This window comes from Lampris incognitus, chromosome 10, assembly GCF_029633865.1.
Source record: "Lampris incognitus isolate fLamInc1 chromosome 10, fLamInc1.hap2, whole genome shotgun sequence".
Lineage (NCBI taxonomy): Eukaryota > Metazoa > Chordata > Actinopteri > Lampriformes > Lampridae > Lampris > Lampris incognitus.
This window is the reverse complement of record NC_079220.1, coordinates 29,807,433-29,827,400: the sequence shown is the minus strand read 5'-3', so window position 1 is coordinate 29,827,400 and position 19,968 is coordinate 29,807,433. Positions and strand designations below refer to the sequence as shown.

Below are 19,968 nucleotides of genomic sequence, written 5' to 3'. Positions count from 1 at the left end.
GCCGGTGCTGAAACCGAACAAGAAAGAGGTTCGCTGCTGCGCTGACCTCAGGAGGCTGAATCGAGCGGTAAAACGTGAGAAATACGTGCTGCCCACTATGGAGGAAATAATGCCAAGGCTCGCAGGGTCAAAGTTCTTCACAACGTTGGATGCAGCAAGTGGGTTTTACCAGATCCCCTTGGATGAAGACAGCAGGGGGCTCACCACTTTCATCACCCCATTTGGGAGGTATGCTTTCTGCCGCCTTCCATTTGGTATAACGAGTGCTCCAGAGATTTTCCAGAGAAAGATGGCGGAAACTCTGACCGGGTAGAGGGCACATAGGTGTACATGGATGACATCCTTATACATGGAGAGACTGAGGAAATCCATGACCGGCGCCTAGCAGAGGCGCTGGGGGTCATTGAAACAGCAGGTCTCAAACTGAACCAAGCGAAATGCAAGTTCAAACAGAAACAAGTCCGCTTCCTTGGTCATATCATCAACGAGGCAGGCATCAGACCTGACCCGGACAAAGTGGCCGGAATAGAGAACTTTCCTCAGCCCCAGAACGTGACGGAACTCAAGAGGTTCCTCGGGATGGTGAACTATTTGGCAAAATACGTCCCAGAGCTGTCCACTGTAGGTCAGCCGCTTTATGGACTGCTTAAAGCAACGACAGAGTGGCGTTGGGGACCTGCACAGAACACAGCATTCCAAGACCTTAAAGCAGCACTCGCCACCGCCCCGGTACTCACCTTTTACGACGTCACTAAGGCTACGGTGGTGTCAGCAGATGCCAGCAGCTATGGGCTGGGGGGCGTTCTGCTCCAGCAGCACGGGGAACACTGGAAGCCCGTGGCCTACTGCTCCCGACGGCTGAGTGACGCAGAGACAAGGTACGCACAGATCGAGAAAGAGTGCTTAGCCAGCGTCTGGGCATGTGAAAGGTTCGAGAAGTACTTGTTTGGGCTTGACAATTTCAGACTTGTCACCGATCATAAACCACTAGTGCCTCTCATGAACAGCAAAGACTTGGATAATGTGCCCATTAGGTGCCAGAGACTGTTAATGAGGCTGATGCGTTTCAATGCAGTGGCTGAATACGCACCAGGCAAAACTTTAGCTGTGGCTGATGCACTCTCCAGAGGCCCAGAGCAGCGCTACGGAGATGGTGCTTCTCATGATGATGTTGCAGCGCACATTGATGCCATCGTGTGCCAGGTGCCTGCCACACCTCAAAGGATGCAGGAGATAAAACAGAGCACGGATGGGGATCTGCAGCTCCAGACAGTGTTGGGCTTCATCAGACACGGCTGGCCTGAGTATGTCGATAAAGTGCCGGAGACAGTCAGAGACTTTTATCAGGTGAGAGGGGAGTTATCTGAGGTAGATGGTTTAGTCATCAGAGGCAGTCGTATCGTCATTCCCACAGAGATGAGGGAGGTGATCTTAGACAGAATACACGACGGGCACCAGGGGATAGTTAAGTGCAGAGAGAGAGCTAGCCAGTCAGTGTGGTGGCCCAAAATGACAGAGCACATTACAACAAAGATACAGCAATGTCAATTCTGCAGAGAACACAAGAACACACAGAGAAAAGAGCCTTTAATGTCAAGTGAGCTCCCATCCAGACCATGGCAGAAAGTTGGCATAGACCTGTGTGAGTACAAAAAGCAAAACTACTTGATAGTGTCTGACTATTATTCCAGGTTTTTGGAGATCCTAAATCTACCAACAACTACTAGCAGTCAGGTTGTAGCTAGGCTGAAGGCTACATTTGCACGTTTTGGTATCCCTGAAATTGTAGTTAGTGATAATGGGCCACAGCTAGTTTCAGAAGAGATGAGGAGGTTCAGTGAGGATTATGATTTCATCCATGTGACTTCAAGCCCACACTACCCCCAGAGTAATGGACAGGCAGAGAGGGCTGTTCAGATAGCCAAAAGCATATTAAGGCAGGAAGACCCTCTCCTCGCCCTGTTGACATACAGAGCTACACCCTCTTCTTCCACTGGAGCCAGTCCAGCGGAATTGCTCATGGGTAGGAGACTCAGAACCACCTTACCCACATTGCAGCATAACCTGAAACCGGCCTGGCCTAAAGAGGAACTGATCAAAACCGCTGACGCCGCAGCCAAATCGAGGCAGGCTTTCTACTACAACCGCAGGAACGGCGTGCGGACACTGCGCCCACTGAACTCGGGTGACGCAGTACTCACCAAACTTGATGGACAGAAAACATGGACAATGCCAGCAGTTGTTCACAGTCAGAGCTCCACTCCCAGATCCTACATAGTGGAGACAGCTCAAGGTGAACATTACAGAAGGAACAGGCGCCACCTGTTGGCCACACCCAAAACACTCACCTTTGTCAGCAGGGATCCTGACCATGTCACTCCAGGGGAGAATGGAAACACGGATGAGTCCCGAGCAGCAGAAATGCCAACTTCCACACCATATGTTACTCGCTCTGGCAGGGTGAGCAAGCCAGCAATCCTGCTGGATTTGTGAGGCGTATGGACTTGTGTATTGTGGGGGATTTTTTATTTTTTTTGTGAAAAGGGGGGTGATATACAGGTTAGAAAATCATCTTAGAGGGGGAGATGTAATGAATGAAATGTCACGTGTTTAACTTGACCTACTCACGGGTGTACGTGCAGTGCGTGTGACGTATACAGGAAGTTGGAGACGCGCATGTTATGAAGGTTGTAACTCGGATGAACGCTAGTAAAAGCTACACAGTTAAGAACCTACGAAGTCGGCTCGTTCTTGAATTATTCTTATGTCAGTAAGACAAGGCGTCTACGGACATTACACTTATTGTTAAACTAACAGTCCAATCCTCTTGACTGCTCTCTTTGCCAACTTCTCCCAGAAAGTACAGATGTTTAACCTCTTCAGTGACTTCTCTCACCGCTTTAGAGTGACATACACGCTCCCAATGTCCCTTTTTATGACACTTGTTGCACTTACTGTTCGTTGCAGGACACTTCCGCTCATCGGTGTGCTGCGTCTTGCCGCTCCTCCCGCATTCATCTACTTTGTTGGTTGCAGGTCTGCTGCCACCATGACGCTGTCCGCCCTTTTTGTTTTGGCGTCCGTCCCGCCGTCGGACAACATTGACGTTAGCCAGCTGGGCCTCTGGTTGGTTAGCTTGGAGGCTGAGCTGCTTTGTTATTGCCTCCGCCTGGCGCACTTGTTCAATGACTTTCACCAGAGTAAGGTCCGCTGTGAGCTGGAACTGACGGGAGAGCACCTTATCTTTTATGCCCACTACCAGACGGTCTCTGATATGTTCATCCCTCTTGTCCCCAAACTCACAGTGTTCAGACAGCTCATACAATGCCCGGATGTACATCTCCGCTGTCTCTCCTGGCTGCTGGCTACGTTGATAGAAGCACGCCCTCTCATGTATGATGTTACGGCGGGGAATAAAGTAGTCGTCGAACCTTTTCAGTACGATATAATAGTCCACTTTATCACCCTCCGCCGCGAAGTCAAACGAGCTGAATATCTTTTCAGCCTCGCTGCCCATTGCATAAATCAGCGAACTCACTTGAATCTCCCCGTCGTCTTTATCCAGCTTTGTCGCGAGCCTGAAGCGCGAAAACCGTTGTTTCCACTCCGGCCATTCAACGGGGCAGTCAAACTTGAATTCACTCGGCGGATTAAACTTCGGCATGACCGCTCGTGTTCAGATACACAGACTATTCTGACACCATGTAATGTCCGTAGACGCCTTGTCTTACTGACATAAGAATAATTCAAGAACGAGCCGACTTCGTAGGTTCTTAACTGTGTAGCTTTTACTAGCGTTCATCCGACATACAACCTTCATAACATGCGCTTCTCCCTTCCTGTATACGTCACACGCACTGCACGTACACCCGTGAGTAGGTCAAGTTAAACACGTGACCTTTCATTCATTACAGTAGGTTTTACATTATTTGAAGGTCTTTAAAGGAATTAGGTCTCAGAGCCTGCATAAAGTTTGCCTGCTAACTCCGACATCTTGGTACGCCCACCAAGAAGAATTGCTAAGACTGCTCAGAGGTGGTATAGAGGTACAATTCTGTTGGGTACCAGCACACGAGGGATTGAAGGGGAATGAGTGTGCAGATAAACTAGCAAAAAGGCCATTGCAAAAGGAAATAACAGTATCAGTTCCACTTGGAAAGGGAGAAGGAAAAGCAGTGATAAGAGGAAAGGAATGGAGATATGGCAGAAAAGGTGGGAGGAAGACCAGAAAGGAAGGGAGTATTACAAAATACAAAAATCCGTCATAAGAAAGAACTATAAAGAAAGGAACAGAAGGGAAGAAATCATAGTAGCAAGACTAAGATTGGACCACACATGATTAAATGGCACTTTATTTATAATGGGGAAAAGGGACAGTGATAAGTGCGAGAACCGTGGAATTGAAGAAAACGCTGAACATGTAATATTGTATTGTAACACGTATGGAGTGGGAAGAGAAAGGTTACAGGATAAAGTCCGAGAGGCGGGACGGGAGTGGAATCTGAAGGAGATGGAGAGGGGGTTAAAATCACCAGGAAGGCACGATTTACTTTCTTAAGTGACACAAGGTTGACGGGTAGAATTTAAGAAATAGGGTAAAATGACATGACGTTATAGGCTCCAGCATCCCCGCGACCCTGAGAGCAGGATAAGCGGTTCGGGTAATGGATGGATGGATGGACACGATGTGACACACTTATGTACAGTAGGTGGCGGTATGGACCTTAAAGTTTTTTGCGATCCGCCAGTAAACAACAAGAAGAAGCAGCAGCAACCGCAGCAGCAGCAGAAGAAGAGAAGAAAAAGAAGAATTATTATTATTATTTACGGGGGGGGGGGGGATTTTTCCCTACGATGGTTTTACAGAGTTCAAAGGAAAGTGGGAGAAATTAGGTGTACATGAAAGAACAGGAGAGATGAGACAATGGGCTTCTGGGCTTCTTTTTTGCTTCTTTTCGGTATTTTTATTGCTTTAATTCCTTTGCTTATACACACGAGCACGCACGTGTGCACGCACACAAACATACAAATTAATTTCATTTTTTTCACAATTTTTATTATTTTTAATTTCCATCCTAACTATTTATTGTTTTTTTTTCGCTGACTCTTGTCAAGGTATACGAGTAAGGCATACTCTGATGTGTAAAAAAAGAGAGAAACAAATGCGAGATTGTATAGATTGAGCATCAGAAAGGGGGCATAATATTATAAGTAGAAACTTCCCCCTGCTCCTTTTCAAACATGTAACGTTTGCTTGTTTTCCATGTTTGAAATAAAGACCTACCTACCTACCTACAATAATTTCAAGACTCAGATTTGGACACACTGGACTAAACAGTACACTTTTCAAAATAGGCAAACACAAAACAGGCAGCTGTGACTACTGTGGGCAAGAAGAAACGATAGAGCGTGTTATGATAGATTGTCAGAAATACGAGGCAGAAAGAAGGTGTCTGACTCAAAATCTCAGAAAAATAAAAATACAATTTGATGTAGTAGATATTCTACAGCAGAATTCAACTGAGTGTTATAAAAATCTTGTTTCATTTTCTTAGAGTAACTAATTAAGAAGATTTGAGGGTTTTGTTTTGTTTTGTTTTTTTGGTGGCAATGCAGCGATCGTTGTTTGCCAACCGCCAATAAACAAGAAGACGACGAAGAAGAAGAAGCAGCAGCAGAAGAAGAAACATAAACAGGAAGTGGTTTGTCGGGCGAGGAGGTAAATGTGAGCTGTCAACGAAATTATTCATAAAAAGCTACGAGACTGTTTCATAATGTAGTTCATCCAAATGATGATATTTTAGAGACGAGTGTAAATGTTTGAATATTTCGAAGAACGGTAGCAAATTGGTTTGGCGTCGTGTTTCTCCGAAGGCCAATGCTAAGCTAAAGCTCAACATTCTGACCACATATCAACAGTTTAAAGCTTAAGAATCTTAGCTTGACGATCCTTTGGCCAAGACTTAGTATTGAAAACTAATGATTTTTAGTTTTTAAGCATGTTCAAACGTTTATGTGAAGAATATAGGAATTACAGTGAGGACAGAATGGTGTGTCGATTTCCGCAGTGCTCCGCCCAAGGAAGGGAGAGTTCTCTCATTTGTTTACCTTTTCTTTCTCCCGTTTGTTTACCTTTTCTGACTAACAAGTTTGCAGTCCAGAAATATACTTTAATCATGGGCAAGAGCTGCAAGGTGGTCGTGTGTGGCCTGACTGCAGTTGGCAAAACTGCTGTTTTGGAGCAACTACTTTATGGCAATCATGTTGCAGGTAGGCCATCGCCATACAGTGTCTGAGATGTAATACATTGTTTAATCTATTGATTTTTCTAAAGAGTTTCAAAGATTTATCTAGCAATGTATTAAAAGATAAACTATCCAACATTTATCCAAACATATATCTGGCGTAATTAAACCTGTCACTTTAATCTTGTTGAGGTACCATTTCTTTTGGCTCATCTGATACAGGCACATTACCAATTAAGGTGATCTCACTGTAGTGTGAGGTACCAACGCACACAACTGTTCAGTTCATTTGAATATGATCCTGATCCTGGCAAACAAATGGCCAGGATCCATTGACGATTCCAAACACCATACTTTCCTGTGAGATGCCACATTTGCATTTAGTGCTTGAAAACTAGTGAAGGGCTGGATGATTCATTTGAGTGTTTATAATGAATATTGGATTAATTTAAGGGATTCCTAGATATGTGAGATGTTTCTAGAAATTGAGGGTTTTATGCCATTTGCCTTTACCCTTATAAAATGTCTGCCTTGAGTCACGTTTTCAATGTTTGCCAATCTATTGTCTATTACATTGTGCATCAGTACGATGTCAGAGTGGGGACTGAACAACCTCCAACATAATTTCTGACAGTGAAATTATCATTCTTTGCTAAACTAACTGAAATATTCTAAGTCACATGTAGCATATCTACATTGCAAAATGTAGTATTAACCATGTGTTGATGCATACTCAATAACCCAGGTAAGGAAATCCCAGAAAGTTGAGTCAGTTCATCTCAACACAAAGTTTAGTGGGAGAAACTTTTCATCGCGCACGAAACAAGCTTGTACTGCTATATATTAAACGTTTTTTTTCCTTCATCTATATATATATATATATATGCCATTTGCCTTTATATATATATATATATATATATATATATATATATATATATACACTACCGTTCAAAAGTTTGGGATCACCCAAACAATTTCGTGTTTTCCATGAAAAGTCACACTTATTCACCACCATATGTTGTGAAATGAATAGAAAATAGAGTCAAGACATTGACAAGGTTAGAAATAATGATTTGTATTTGAAATAAGATTTTTTTTACATCAAACTTTGCTTTCGTCAAAGAATCCTCCATTTGCAGCAATTACAGCATTGCAGACCTTTGGCATTCTAGCTGTTAATTTGTTGAGGTAATCTGGAGAAATTGCACCCCACGCTTCCAGAAGCAGCTCCCACAAGTTGGATTGCTTGGATGGGCACTTCTTTGAGCAGATTGAGTTTCTGGAGCATCACATTTGTGGGGTCAATTAAACGCTCAAAATGGCCAGAAAAAGAGAACTTTCATCTGAAACTCGACAGTCTATTCTTGTTCTTAGAAATGAAGGCTATTCCATGCGAGAAATTGCTAAGAAATTGAAGATTTCCTACACCGGTGTGTACTACTCCCTTCAGAGGACAGCACAAACAGGCTCTAACAGGTACTATTTAATGAAGATGCCAGTTGGGGACCTGTGAGGCGTCTGTTTCTCAAACTAGAGACTCTAATGTACTTATCTTCTTGCTCAGTTGTGCAACGCGGCCTCCCACTTCTTTTTCTACTCTGGTTAGAGCCTGTTTGTGCTGTCCTCTGAAGGGAGTAGTACACACCGGTGTAGGAAATCTTCAATTTCTTAGCAATTTCTCGCATGGAATAGCCTTCATTTCTAAGAACAAGAATAGACTGTCGAGTTTCAGATGAAAGTTCTCTTTTTCTGGCCATTTTGAGCGTTTAATTTACCCCACAAATGTGATGCTCCAGAAACTCAATCTGCTCAAAGAAGTGCCCATCCAACCAATCCAACTTGTGGGAGCTGCTTCTGGAAGCGTGGGGTGCAATTTCTCCAGATTACCTCAACAAATTAACAGCTAGAATGCCAAAGGTCTGCAATGCTGTAATTGCTGCAAATGGAGGATTCTTTGACGAAAGCAAAGTTTGATGTAAAAAAAATCTTATTTCAAATACAAATCATTATTTCTAACCTTGTCAATGTCTTGACTCTATTTTCTATTCATTTCACAACATATGGTGGTGAATAAGTGTGACTTTTCATGGAAAACACAAAATTGTTTGGGTGATCCCAAACTTTTGAACGGTAGTGTATATATACAATGCTGCTTGAAAGTTTGTGAACCCTCCAGACATGGTCAATGTTTTTGTAAAAAACATTAAGATAAGCTTATTACACATACATCCAAATCCCAATTTGTAAAGCACACCTTCCAAATAATGGACACACACACAAAAAAGATATATTTTCATTATTTAATTCAGCAAAGGTGGCTTAGTTCACAAAAACTGAAAATTTAACATGTGCAAAAGTATGTGAACCCTTGTATTAGTAGCTTGTGGCTCCTCCTTTTGCAGCCATTACTTCAACCAAACGTCTTCTGTAACCACTAACCAGTCTCTCGCATCTGCTTATGGGGATTTCTGCCCACTCCTCCTTGCAGAACTCCGCCAGTTGAGAGAGGTTGGAGAGACATCTGGTATGTGCCAGCTTCTTCAGGTCTCGCCACAACATTTCAATTGGATTAAGGTCCAGACTTTGACTGGGCCAATCCAGAGTACGAATCCTCTTTCTCTGAAGCCATTCCTTTGTAGTTTTTCTGGAATGCTTTGGGTAATTGTCTTGTTGCATAATCCATTTTCGTCCCAGCATCAACTCCCTGACTGATGGCAGGAAATTCTGGTCAAGAATTTGTTGATATTTGTTGAGAATTCATGGTTCCTTGGATAATATGGAGTCGTCCAGGTCCAGAAGCAGAAAAGCAGCCCCAGACCTTCACATTTCCACCACCATGCTTCACTGTTGGGAGGAGGTTCTTTTCTTCATATGCAGTGTTGGCTTTTCTCCAAACATGTTGGTTTTGATTGTGACCAAATAATTCTATTTTGGACTCGTCTGTCCACAGAATGGACTTCCAGAAGGCCTTTGGTTTGTCCAAGTGCTCTCTGGCAAAGTTGAAATGGGCAGCTTTGTTCTTTTTTGAGAGCAGAGGCTTCCTTCTAGCAACCCTCCCATGAATGTCATGGCTATTCAATTTTCGTCTGATTGTAGATGCATGCACATTTGTCCCAGATGCTACCAGAGAGGTCTGCAACTCTCTAGAGGTGATGTGTGGGTTGGCCTTTACCTGATTTATTATTTTTCTGGTGCTTCTGGGTGATAGTTTTGATGGGCGTCCACTTCTAGGCAGAGTTGCTGTCATGTTGAAGGCCCTCCATTTGTAAATTATTTGTCTTACAGTGGATGGATGGAGCTGGAATCTTTTGGAGATGGGCTTATAGCCCTCCCCAGAGTGATGGGCTATCACTACCCTCTTCTTCATGTCCTCGGATATCTCCTTTGCTCTCGGCATTGTTGATTTGTATGGGACCACAGTGGTTTGGTTGATTTCCTCTCTCTTTTAATTAGTGCAGGCCAAACCCTTTCCCAAGGATGTCTCATTTCATTGGTCTGCTTAAATGATTAATTAAGCACCCAAATGTGTTTCACCTAAGTCTGTTACCTGCTTGACTTAACCAATGCAGCCGGGGATTCACTTACTTTTGCACATACACTAATTCCATGTTTCATGTAGTTTTTGGGCTACTTAAACAAGTCCCACTAAACAAGTACATGAAATTGATAAACATATATCTGACATTTCATACATAAAAACTGGTGATGATAAAATAGGAAAATCATGGTAAAACAACAGAAACATCTAAACTGCCCAAGGGGTTCACATACTTTCAAGCAGCACTGTATATATGTAGATGTAGCGTTTTTTTCTGGAAACCACAGTGTTGATAAAAGTGCTCAACAAATGAGGAGCAGAATATTAAGATTTTTAATATTAATGTTTCTTTATACAGTGCATCCGGAAAGTATTCACACCCCTTCACTTTCCCCACATTTTGTTATGTTACAGTCTTATTCCAAAATGGATTAAATTCCTTTTTTTTCCTCATCAATCTACATACAATACCCCATAATGACAAAGCGAAAAGGTTTTGTAGAAATTTTAGCAAATTTATTAAAAATGAAAAACTGAAATATTGCATGTACATAAGTATTCACACCCTTTACTCAGTACTTGGTTGAGGCACCCTTGGCAGCGATTACAGCCTCAAGTCTTCTTGGGTATGAAGCTACAAGCTTGGCACACCTATATTTGGGGTATTTCTCCCATTCTTCTCTGCAGATCCTCTCGAGCTCTGTAAGGTTAGATGGGGAGTGTCGCTGCACAGCTATTTTCAGGTCTTTCCAGAGATGTTCAATGGTGTTCAAGTCTGGGCTCTGGCTGGGCCACTCAAGGACATTCACAGACTTGTCCCGAAGCCACTCCTTCGTTGTATTGGCTGTGTGCTTAGGGTCATTGTAGTGTTGAAAGGTAAACCTTCGCCCCAGTCTGAGGTCCTGAGCGCTCTGGAGCAGGTTTTCATCAAGGATCTCTCTGTACTTTGCTCCATTCATCTTTCCCTCGATCCTGACTAGTCTCCCAGTTCCCGCTGCTGAAAAACATCCCCACAGCAAGATGCTGCCACCACCATACTTCACTGTAGGGATGGTATTAGCAAGGTGATGAGAGGTGCCTGGTTTCCTCCAGACTTGACGTTTGGCATTCAGGCCAAAGAGTTCAATCTTGGTTTCATCAGACCAGAGAATCTTGTTTCTCATGGTCTGAGAGTCCTTTAGGTGCTTTCTGGCAAACTCCAAGCGGGCTGTCATTTACCTTTTACTGAACAGAGGCTTCCGTCTGGCCACTGTACCATAAAGGCCTGATTGGTGGAGTGCTGCAGAGATGGTTGTCCTTCTGGAAGGTTCTCCCATCTCCACAGAGGAACGCTGGAGCTCTGTCAGAGTGACCATTGGGTTCTTGGTCACCTCTCTGACCAAGGCCCTTCTCTTCCGATTGCTCAGTTTGGTTTGGCGGCCAGCTCTAGGAAGAGTCCTGGTGGATCCAAACTTCTTCCATTTATGAATGGTGGAGACCACTGTGCTCTTCGGGACCTTCAAAGCTGTAGACATTTTTTTTTACCCTTCCCCAGATCTGTGCCTCGATACAATCCTGTCTCGGGGGTCCACAGACAATTCTTTTGACTTCATGGCTTGGTTTCTGCTCTGACATGCACTGTCAACAGTGGGACCTTATATAGACAGGTGTGTGCCTTTCCAAATCATGTCCAATCAATTGAATTAACTACAGGTGGACTCCAATCAAGATGTAGAAACATCTCAAGGATGATCAGTGGAAACAGGATGAACCTGAGCTCAATTCTGAGTGTCATAGCAAAGGGTGTGAATACTTATGTACATGCAATATTTCAGTTTTTTATTTTTAATAAATTTGCAAAAATTTCTACAAAACCTTTTTCACTTTGTCATTATGGGTATTGTGTGTAGATTGATGAAAAAAAAAAGGAATTTAATCCATTTTGGAATAAGGCTGTAACATAACAAAATGTGGAGAAAGTGAAGGGGTGTGAATACTTTCCGGATGCACTGTATATAGTAAGTGCTTTGAGTGGTCGGTACACTAGAAAAGCGCTATATAAAATGCAATCCGTTTACCATTTACCATTTTATTTAAATATATGTGTGTGTATGTGTGAGGATAACATTGTCAGTATCATGTTCAGAACATTATTATTATTATTAATAGACATTATCTTAACTTGGTTATATATTGATAACTGTTCCATTTCAGTCTTCAGTTGGGTATTAATGGCAGGAATGTGGTCTGCACTGATGTACTGTGTTTTGTACCTCGAGTCCAGAAATGACACGATGTCCAAAAGCTCCGTGGTGTCAGAGTCGCTATATTTGTCATTGCGGTATGCCAGGACCTTGGTTTTAGTCAACCTAGGCAGGTCAGTGTCCTCCTCATCTTCAGCCAGGACTGATGTGGCCAGAAGATGAAGTACTGGCCTGAGGTAGGAGATGCTGATGTACTCCTCTCCAGAGAGAGCATCAGTAAATTCCTGGAGAGGATGTAGAGCCTTGTGAATGGACTATAACACATCAATATCCTGCCAAGTCGGGACGAGGGGGGCGTGCATTTTGATCACTTGACAATACCTGGGATATGGCCTTGGTCTGTTCCAGCACTCTTGTAATCATCATTTCTTTGGATCCCCATCTTGCTGGGCACTCAGTATGAGGGTGTGCTCAGGAAGAGCTCCCTCTGTGCCTCAGTCATTGCTGCCTTCTTCTTCCAACTGTGGGAGAAGTGCCCCACCTGCTTCTTGTACAGCCCTGTTGCTCTTGACGCTGTCATCTTTCATTGCATTTTCTGAAAGAAATTGAAAAATAATTAATTGGTGTACGTCATACAATTTTAAGTTGAGTGTTATTAGGCTATCACACACGCACACACTCACGCATGCATGCACACACATACACATACACAGACAGAATAAAACTTACCAATGGTAAGTTATAATCAGTGGCTGAAACAGTGGAGCCTGGTCCACTGCGCTGCCTTCACCATGTTCAATGCAATGTTCTCCCTAGTGTGGTCGTCCGGGAAGTAAGTTGTCTGAAGACGGCAAGCTTTGGGGTCGAATTCTTCATTGATGAAATGCATGGTCAGACTCTGATAGGATTCTGCTGTATGGCTTGACTACATGTCCGTGGTAGTAGCAAAAGCTCCACTGTTTTTAGCTCCGCTGCAACTCTGCTGAATGTTTTATATAGCTACGGTATGGCAACCTGGCTAAAATATGTGTGGGATAGCATGCTATACAGTTTATCTAGTGTCTTAACTAAAGCCGTAAACTCGGCCTTAGTCATCATGTTGAGGGGCATCACATCTTTCCCTATGAATTCCACTTTCGTCTGAGTAATTTCACAGTGCCGTTTTGAATCTCATTCATATGGAGATATACTCTCAAACATTTTGGTCAGTGGTCCCTGCCGTGTGGTATTTAGCCTACGTGACACATTGGTGGTCGGGGTTTTTAGCTATGTAATTGTCATACATGGCCTTGTGATGCATTGTTAAATGCTGCAACAGGTTTGTAGTGTTGCCCCGTGTTGTAGCTACGGTAGCAAGACATGTTCTGTACAATAGGTCCAGACAACCGACATACTGCTCCTCTTTGACACTAAAGTCACCTTTTCAGTGGTTCGTTCTCATCCATCCATTATCCAAACTGCTTATCCTGCTCTCAGGGTTGCAGGGATGCTGGAGCTTATCCCAGCAGTCATTGGGTGGCAGGCGGGGAGACACCCTTGACAGGCCACCAGTCCATCACAGGGCCCACACACACACACATACACACACACACATTCACACCTAAGGACAATTTAGTACGGCCGATTCACCTGACCCGCATGTCTTTGGACTGAGAGGAAACAGGAGCACCCAGAGGAAACCCGCGCAGAAACGGGGAGAACATACAAACTCCACACAGAGAATGACCCGGGACGACCTCCAAGGTTGGATTACCCAGGGGCTCGAACCCAGGACCTTCTTGCTGTGAGGCGACCATGCTAATCACTGCACCACTGTGCTGCTCCTATAGTGTTCGGTTCTGCTGAGGCCCTGTTCACAAGATATTAACGTTACTGCTAGAATCAAAGCGTAGCGTGGCAAGTTGTTTTCTTCATTCTCTGCTCTCACTAATATGTCACATGAGCGTAGGGTAGCGTGTCTGTACGTGAACCCCACATGGCCACATATTCCAACCCTCTGATTGGTTAGATTGTGTAACATTAAAAAAAACTCCTTTTTTAATCGCAGCCTTTGCAATTTGAAAATTGCATTCTATTACATTGCGATATTGGTTTAAACGGGGAGTCAAACAGGCCATCTATGTGAAGAGGGAACGACCACCCCTGAACCGCGGGGGGAGGGGGGGGGCTAAGAGTACATCTGCCACCATCCTACAATGCTGTGATTGCAAACATTCCCCAATCCTCTGTGAATAGTACACATGGCCTTTGTAACTCTGATTGCCTATGAAACCGACTGCCGGTTTCAGTAGTTACGCCACTGTGTTGTTTATAAGGGCAGGGATACCTGCAGTCAGCTAAGACTGACGAAGCTACTTAGATGAGTGATGAAACGTTTCTCCCACTAAACTTTGTGTCCAGATGAACTGATTCAGCTTTCCGGGATTAGTATTAACCAGCGCAAATGGCCTGATTAATGAAATCGAGCCATAAAATGTAAATACTTCTGGGTGCAATATGCAACTAATGTGCTTTTTTTCGTTGAAATCTTTTTGAAGTTCTTGTGCACAAAATTTGTTGCACACTTTTTACAAAAGAAAAGGACACTATATACCGTATATGATTTATTTTAAAAGGAACTACATAGAATGGGAAACTACAAACTGCACAGTGTTTGAAAGGTGTGACAGTGCAAAAATAAAGTGCAGGTTTAAAATGAAGTGCCAAAAACGTGTCTTATTGATACTGCAGGAAAGCTAGTCAGTGGATTGTTCATCTATTGAATATGTTACAACATTTCCTGACTGTTGTGTAAAATAGGCCTTTATTGTTGGTTCACTGTTAGGTTCTGAGCCCATGGAGACCTTGGAGGATATCTACATTGGCTCTGTTGAAACTGACCGTGGCACCAGAGAGCAGGTGCGCTTCTATGACACTCGGGGCCTCAGAGATGGAATGGAGTTTCCTCGACATTACTACTCCTTTGCCGATGGCTTTGTACTTGTTTACAGCATCGACAGTAGAGAGTCTTTCAAGCGAATGGAGGCACTCAAGAAGGACATTGATCGTTACAGAGACAAGAAAGAGGTGATTGGTCATGTCTGTGTGAATCAAGGGCTGTGATTTGGGACACTACCACTGCAAGTACTACCACCATCACCGCTGATGATGATGACAGTAATAAGATTGATTACAACTATAGTGATTATGATGATGATGATGATGATAACTCCCGTGGCCATTTTCTCCATGTTGAGAGTGGGATATAATACCCACTCAATTTAGAGGGAGGTCCGAGGGAGGTCCAGACTAAATGTATTAATTCAAATGTTATTGTTCCAATGCTGGCCCTTAGGAGAGAGTTGTTAATGCTAGAAATGCATTTGTGGACTATGATACTAGCATATAGGTCCTCCTAATTTGAATAGTATTCCCGTTTAATGAACAACAATTGTTCTCATGCTGCCAAAACTGCACAGTACAGTTTGTTCAGTGAAATTATGTACAACTGGACGTCCGGGTAGCGTAGCGGTCTATTTCATTACCTACCAACACGGGGACCACCAGTTCGAAACCCTGTGTTGCCTCCGGCTTGGTTGAGTGGGCATCCCTACAGACAAAATTGGCCGTTTCTGCGGGTGAGAAGCCAGATGTGGGTATGTGTCCTTGTTGCTGCACTAGCGCCTCCTCTGGTCGTTCGGGGCGCCTGTTTGGGGGGGGGGGGCTGGGGGGAAAGCGTGATCCTCCCATGCGCTACGTCCCCCTGGCGAAACTCCTCACTGTCAGTTGAAAAGAAGCGGCTGACGACTCCACATGTATCAGAGGAGGCATGTGGTAGTCTGCAGCCCTCCCAGGATTGGCAGAGGGGGTGGAGCAGCAACTGGGACGGCTTGGAAAATAGGGTAATTGGCCAAGTACAATTGGGGAGAAAAAGGGGGGAAAAGCCAAAAAAAAATAATTATGTACAACTGTTAAATTACTATATGTCATAAGATTAACACAATTATTAATTTCACAGCATGCACAGTGCAATGCATGATAGATTACATTGATGTGGGGTTAATGTGCTATAATGTTGGTCCACAGGTGACCATCGTGGTGCTGGGGAATAAGCTGGACAAGAAGGACGAGAGGAGGGTGGACTCTAACATGGCCCAGAACTGGGCTAAGACGGAAAAGGTTCGCCTGTGGGAGGTCTCTGTGATGGATCGGCGCACACTGATCGAGCCTTTTGTTTACCTGGCCAGCAAAATGACGCAGCCTCAGAGCAAGTCCACTTTCCCCCTCAGCCGCAACAAGAATAAGGGGAGTGGTTCAGTGGACAGCTGAAGGACCAGGATGAAGGAAAGAAGTGAGAATCGGGGATACTCAGGGGACTTGGTGTATGTTGTTAAGGCATGAGTTTTAAAGTTTGTTGTAAAGAGTTGAAGGATGAATAGTGAGTTTTGAGAAAGAGTAGATGTTACTCTGAGCTTAATTATGACAGGATGATAGTGTATTGACATTCACTTAAAGTCAGCTTGATGTATTCATATATCAGTACATTGCTTGATGTTTTTGCTTCATGCTTTTATTACTTTGGATGTGAAATGCCAAAATACCGAGCGCATAACATGCAGAACTTAAGCCTTCACTTTTTCTAGCCAAATTAGATGTCACATTTCATTATACTGGAATTTTGAACTGCATGTCATTTTTAGGGTAATCTGTTGATTTAGCCAAGAGGTCACCATATACATTCAGTACAGCATACATACAACTAAATACATGTGACATAAATTGGTAGCAACACCACATCAGCTGCAATATAGACACCGCCAAAACTGGACAAGGTTAGGTGCCCTGTTTAAGGATGCAGTTCAGTGGTGTGGTTTTCAGTAGTCAGTCTAGATTTGGGAAATGCCAGATCAGGTGGTTTTATAATAGGCACAAGTATCTCATACACTCCACAGTGTTCTCCATCAGCTTGTTCAGTCAGTCCTGCAGAGGCCAGCATGCTTGTCTCTGCTCTGGGCTGTTGGCCCTGAAAGGTGAACTGTGGAACCTTCCTGCTACTTGTTCACCGTTTAGATAGCATGGCATGTTTCCACCTCATTCATATTCTAAAAAAAATCTAGCACTACTGTCACGTGTACACTTTTTGGTGCTCCAGTGTTGTCAATTTTAATTGTTAAATCATGTACTTGATTTTGGAAGTTCACATCATGGTCCTGCAGCACGGTGGCGCAGTGGTTAGCACGGTCGCCTCACAGCAAGAAGGTCCTAGGTTCAAGCCCAGGGGTAGTCCAACCTTGGGGAGGTCGTCCTGGGTCATCCTCTGTGTGGAGTTTGCATGTTCTCCCTGTGTCTGCGTGGGTTTCCTCCGGGTGCTCCAGTTTCCTCCCACAGTCCAAAGACATGTAGGTCAGGTGAATCAGCTGTACTAAATTATCCCTAGGTGTGTGTGCGTGTGCGCCGTGATGGCCTGGCGGTCTGTCTGGGGTGTGTCCCCACCTGCTGCCCAACGACTGCTGGGATAGACTCCAGCATCCCCGCGACCCTGAGAGCAGGATAAGCGGTTTGGATAATGGATGGATGGACTTCATGGTCCTCTTGTGGGTTGGGCAAGTGCCACAGGCCACCAGAGACTTAAAGCATTTTAAAACTAGTTGAATGATTTCAGAAGTGCTTAGGTGTCAGTTTGCCAGATTAGTTTTTCATTCTTTATTTTTGAAAAAGGAATTTTGGGGATTGTTTAGTTGTTTTTTTTTTTTTTAAATTCTAATTGCAAATCAGATTTGGCTGATATACTCTCCAGTTAAAACTGCCTTTCCACACCTTGACCCAACACTCATCTTTTACTGACAATTGAAGCAAAAGCATCAAACACCATCACAGTCTGTTCACAGACTCACATGTAGCTCCCTGTATGTTGGTTAGTGTGCAGCAGATAGTATTGCCTTTGCCGGCATACACAGATTATTCCAGAATTCAAAACATTTTTTGTTTTATCACAAATGCACAAACCCTCCCTGTTGTGATGGAGTGAGAGGTGCAGTGAATTTGTGTTGACTCATAATGTAGATGTACTGCTTGTCACCCAGGAGATTCTCTTACAGTACCGCTGTGTTCTCTGCTCAGACTGGTGGATTTTGCAGAATGTATAATTGACATTCCTTAAACTTGGAAGAAAACCCCATTCTTGTTTGTTGCTATATTTCCACAGGTTTGCCAGAAAGGAGTTTACCTTTCTGTGCAGACTTGGGCTCGATCAGACAAGACAGACAATCAGTGCTCTGAACAGAGACTGAGATAACATTATGCCTCCAGGTGAGGTGGACATGTGAGCTCAGGTGCAATTGCACTTATTGTTTTGTGGACCATTATGAATGAAAGCTCTAGAATCCACCATGTAAGATGATACACTGTCCTTTCAGAAGATTTACTTCCTTTAAATTGGCAATGATAGATATTTCACAAGTTGAAAGTGGGGCACATCTGTTAAGCTGCAAAACCAAACCAAAATAAAATTGTAATATACATATCAGATGATTGCTGAAGTATTAAGGTGCATGCACCATTGCATATGAGGTTAAATACATTTGTGATGCAATTTGTTTGTTTCATCTTAGTACTGGAAGTGTAACCGTTTTAGTGCCTATCCATAGGATGTTGGTGTCATGTCAATATTTTGTGCATCATTTTGTTTTCTTGAGCATTATAGTGCACTTATGCATTAAAATCTTTTTATATGTGGTAATATACATTTATGTATTTGTCATGCATGTCTTGTAAACAAATTAAAGGATTTTTCTTTTCCGTGCCTAACTGGTTGTAGTGGTCCACGACTCATGAAGTAATTGAATCTCTATCTATCCATCCATCCATCCATCACATCTGTCTGAATTTTTAACTCACCAGTGACCATGGGTGAGTTGTTTCTAGACCATTCCAGAGGTGTAAAAACCAGGTCCAGAAAGTAAAAGTCCAAACCATGTATTTGCTCTACTCATGCACTACACCAGCAGATTCTAGTCCACACCACTCCTCAACTAGGTAGGGAAAACTAGCTAATGAAATCAGCTGGTTTAGTAACATGGTTGGAGCAAATACACGGTTTGGACATTTACTTTCTGGACCTGATTTTTACACCTGTTTGTCACCTTGCAAATAGTGAGGGCGCAGTTTACTTAGAATGGTTAAACCCACGGGAACTGCAGAGCTTTGTGTTCATGGCCAGCAGATGTCGCTGCTCTGTAGATAATGTTGCTCTCGGGATGTTCCAGCTAATGGGGCTCACCAGAATCTATGCCCAGAAGTCATCAAGTCGTAAGATTTATATGTAACCATATGATAAGAGAGGTGTTTTGTTTGAACTGGTGCTAAAGATAAGTTTTATGTGTCTTAATGACACAACTATTCCCAGCATGAGCTAACTTGTCGCTGAGGGCGAGTTATCGCGAATCATCTCGTTGGAAATGTTGAACCAAGGCGCTTGCCGTACATCCCCATGTGTGAGTGTTTTTTGTTTTTGTCCCCCCCCTTTTTTTCCCCTCCCCAGTTATACTTGGCCAATTACCCCACTCTTCCGAGCCGTCCCGGTCATTGCTCCACCCCCTCTACCGATCCAGGGAGGGCAGCAGACTACCACATGCCTACTCCAATACATGTGGAGTCACCAGCTGCTTCTTTTCACCTGACAGCGAGGAGTTTCGCCAGGGGGACGTAGCGCATAGGACGATCATGCTATTCCCCCCAGTTCCCCCTCCCCCTCAAACAGGCAAACCGACTGACCAGAGGAGGCGCTAATGCAGCGACAAGGACACATACCCACATCCGGGTTCCCACCCGCAGACACAGCCAGTTGTGTCTGTAGGGACACCCGACGAAGCCGGAGGTAACACGGGGATTCGAACTGCCGATCCCCGTGTTGGTAGGTAACGGAATAGACCGCTACGCTACCCAGACGCCCCTCCTTATATGGTTTGATACTTATACCACAGTATAGGCTACTAGTTTCGAAAAAGAGTGTGGTAAATCAGTT

General features: G+C 43.8%; 1 protein-coding gene across 1 annotated transcript; it reads left to right on the top strand.

Moving 5' to 3' along the window:
* Positions 1–5,673: 5,673 nt before the first annotated feature.
* On the top strand, positions 5,674–18,752 carry nkiras2 (NFKB inhibitor interacting Ras-like 2). Its single transcript, XM_056287786.1, has 4 exons — positions 5,674–5,719; positions 6,150–6,270; positions 14,791–15,032; positions 16,032–18,752. The coding sequence occupies exons 2-4, from the start codon at positions 6,177–6,179 to the stop codon at positions 16,272–16,274; spliced, it is 579 nt and encodes a 192-aa protein (XP_056143761.1). The 5' UTR covers positions 5,674–5,719; positions 6,150–6,176; the 3' UTR covers positions 16,275–18,752.
* Positions 18,753–19,968: the final 1,216 nt, after the last annotated feature.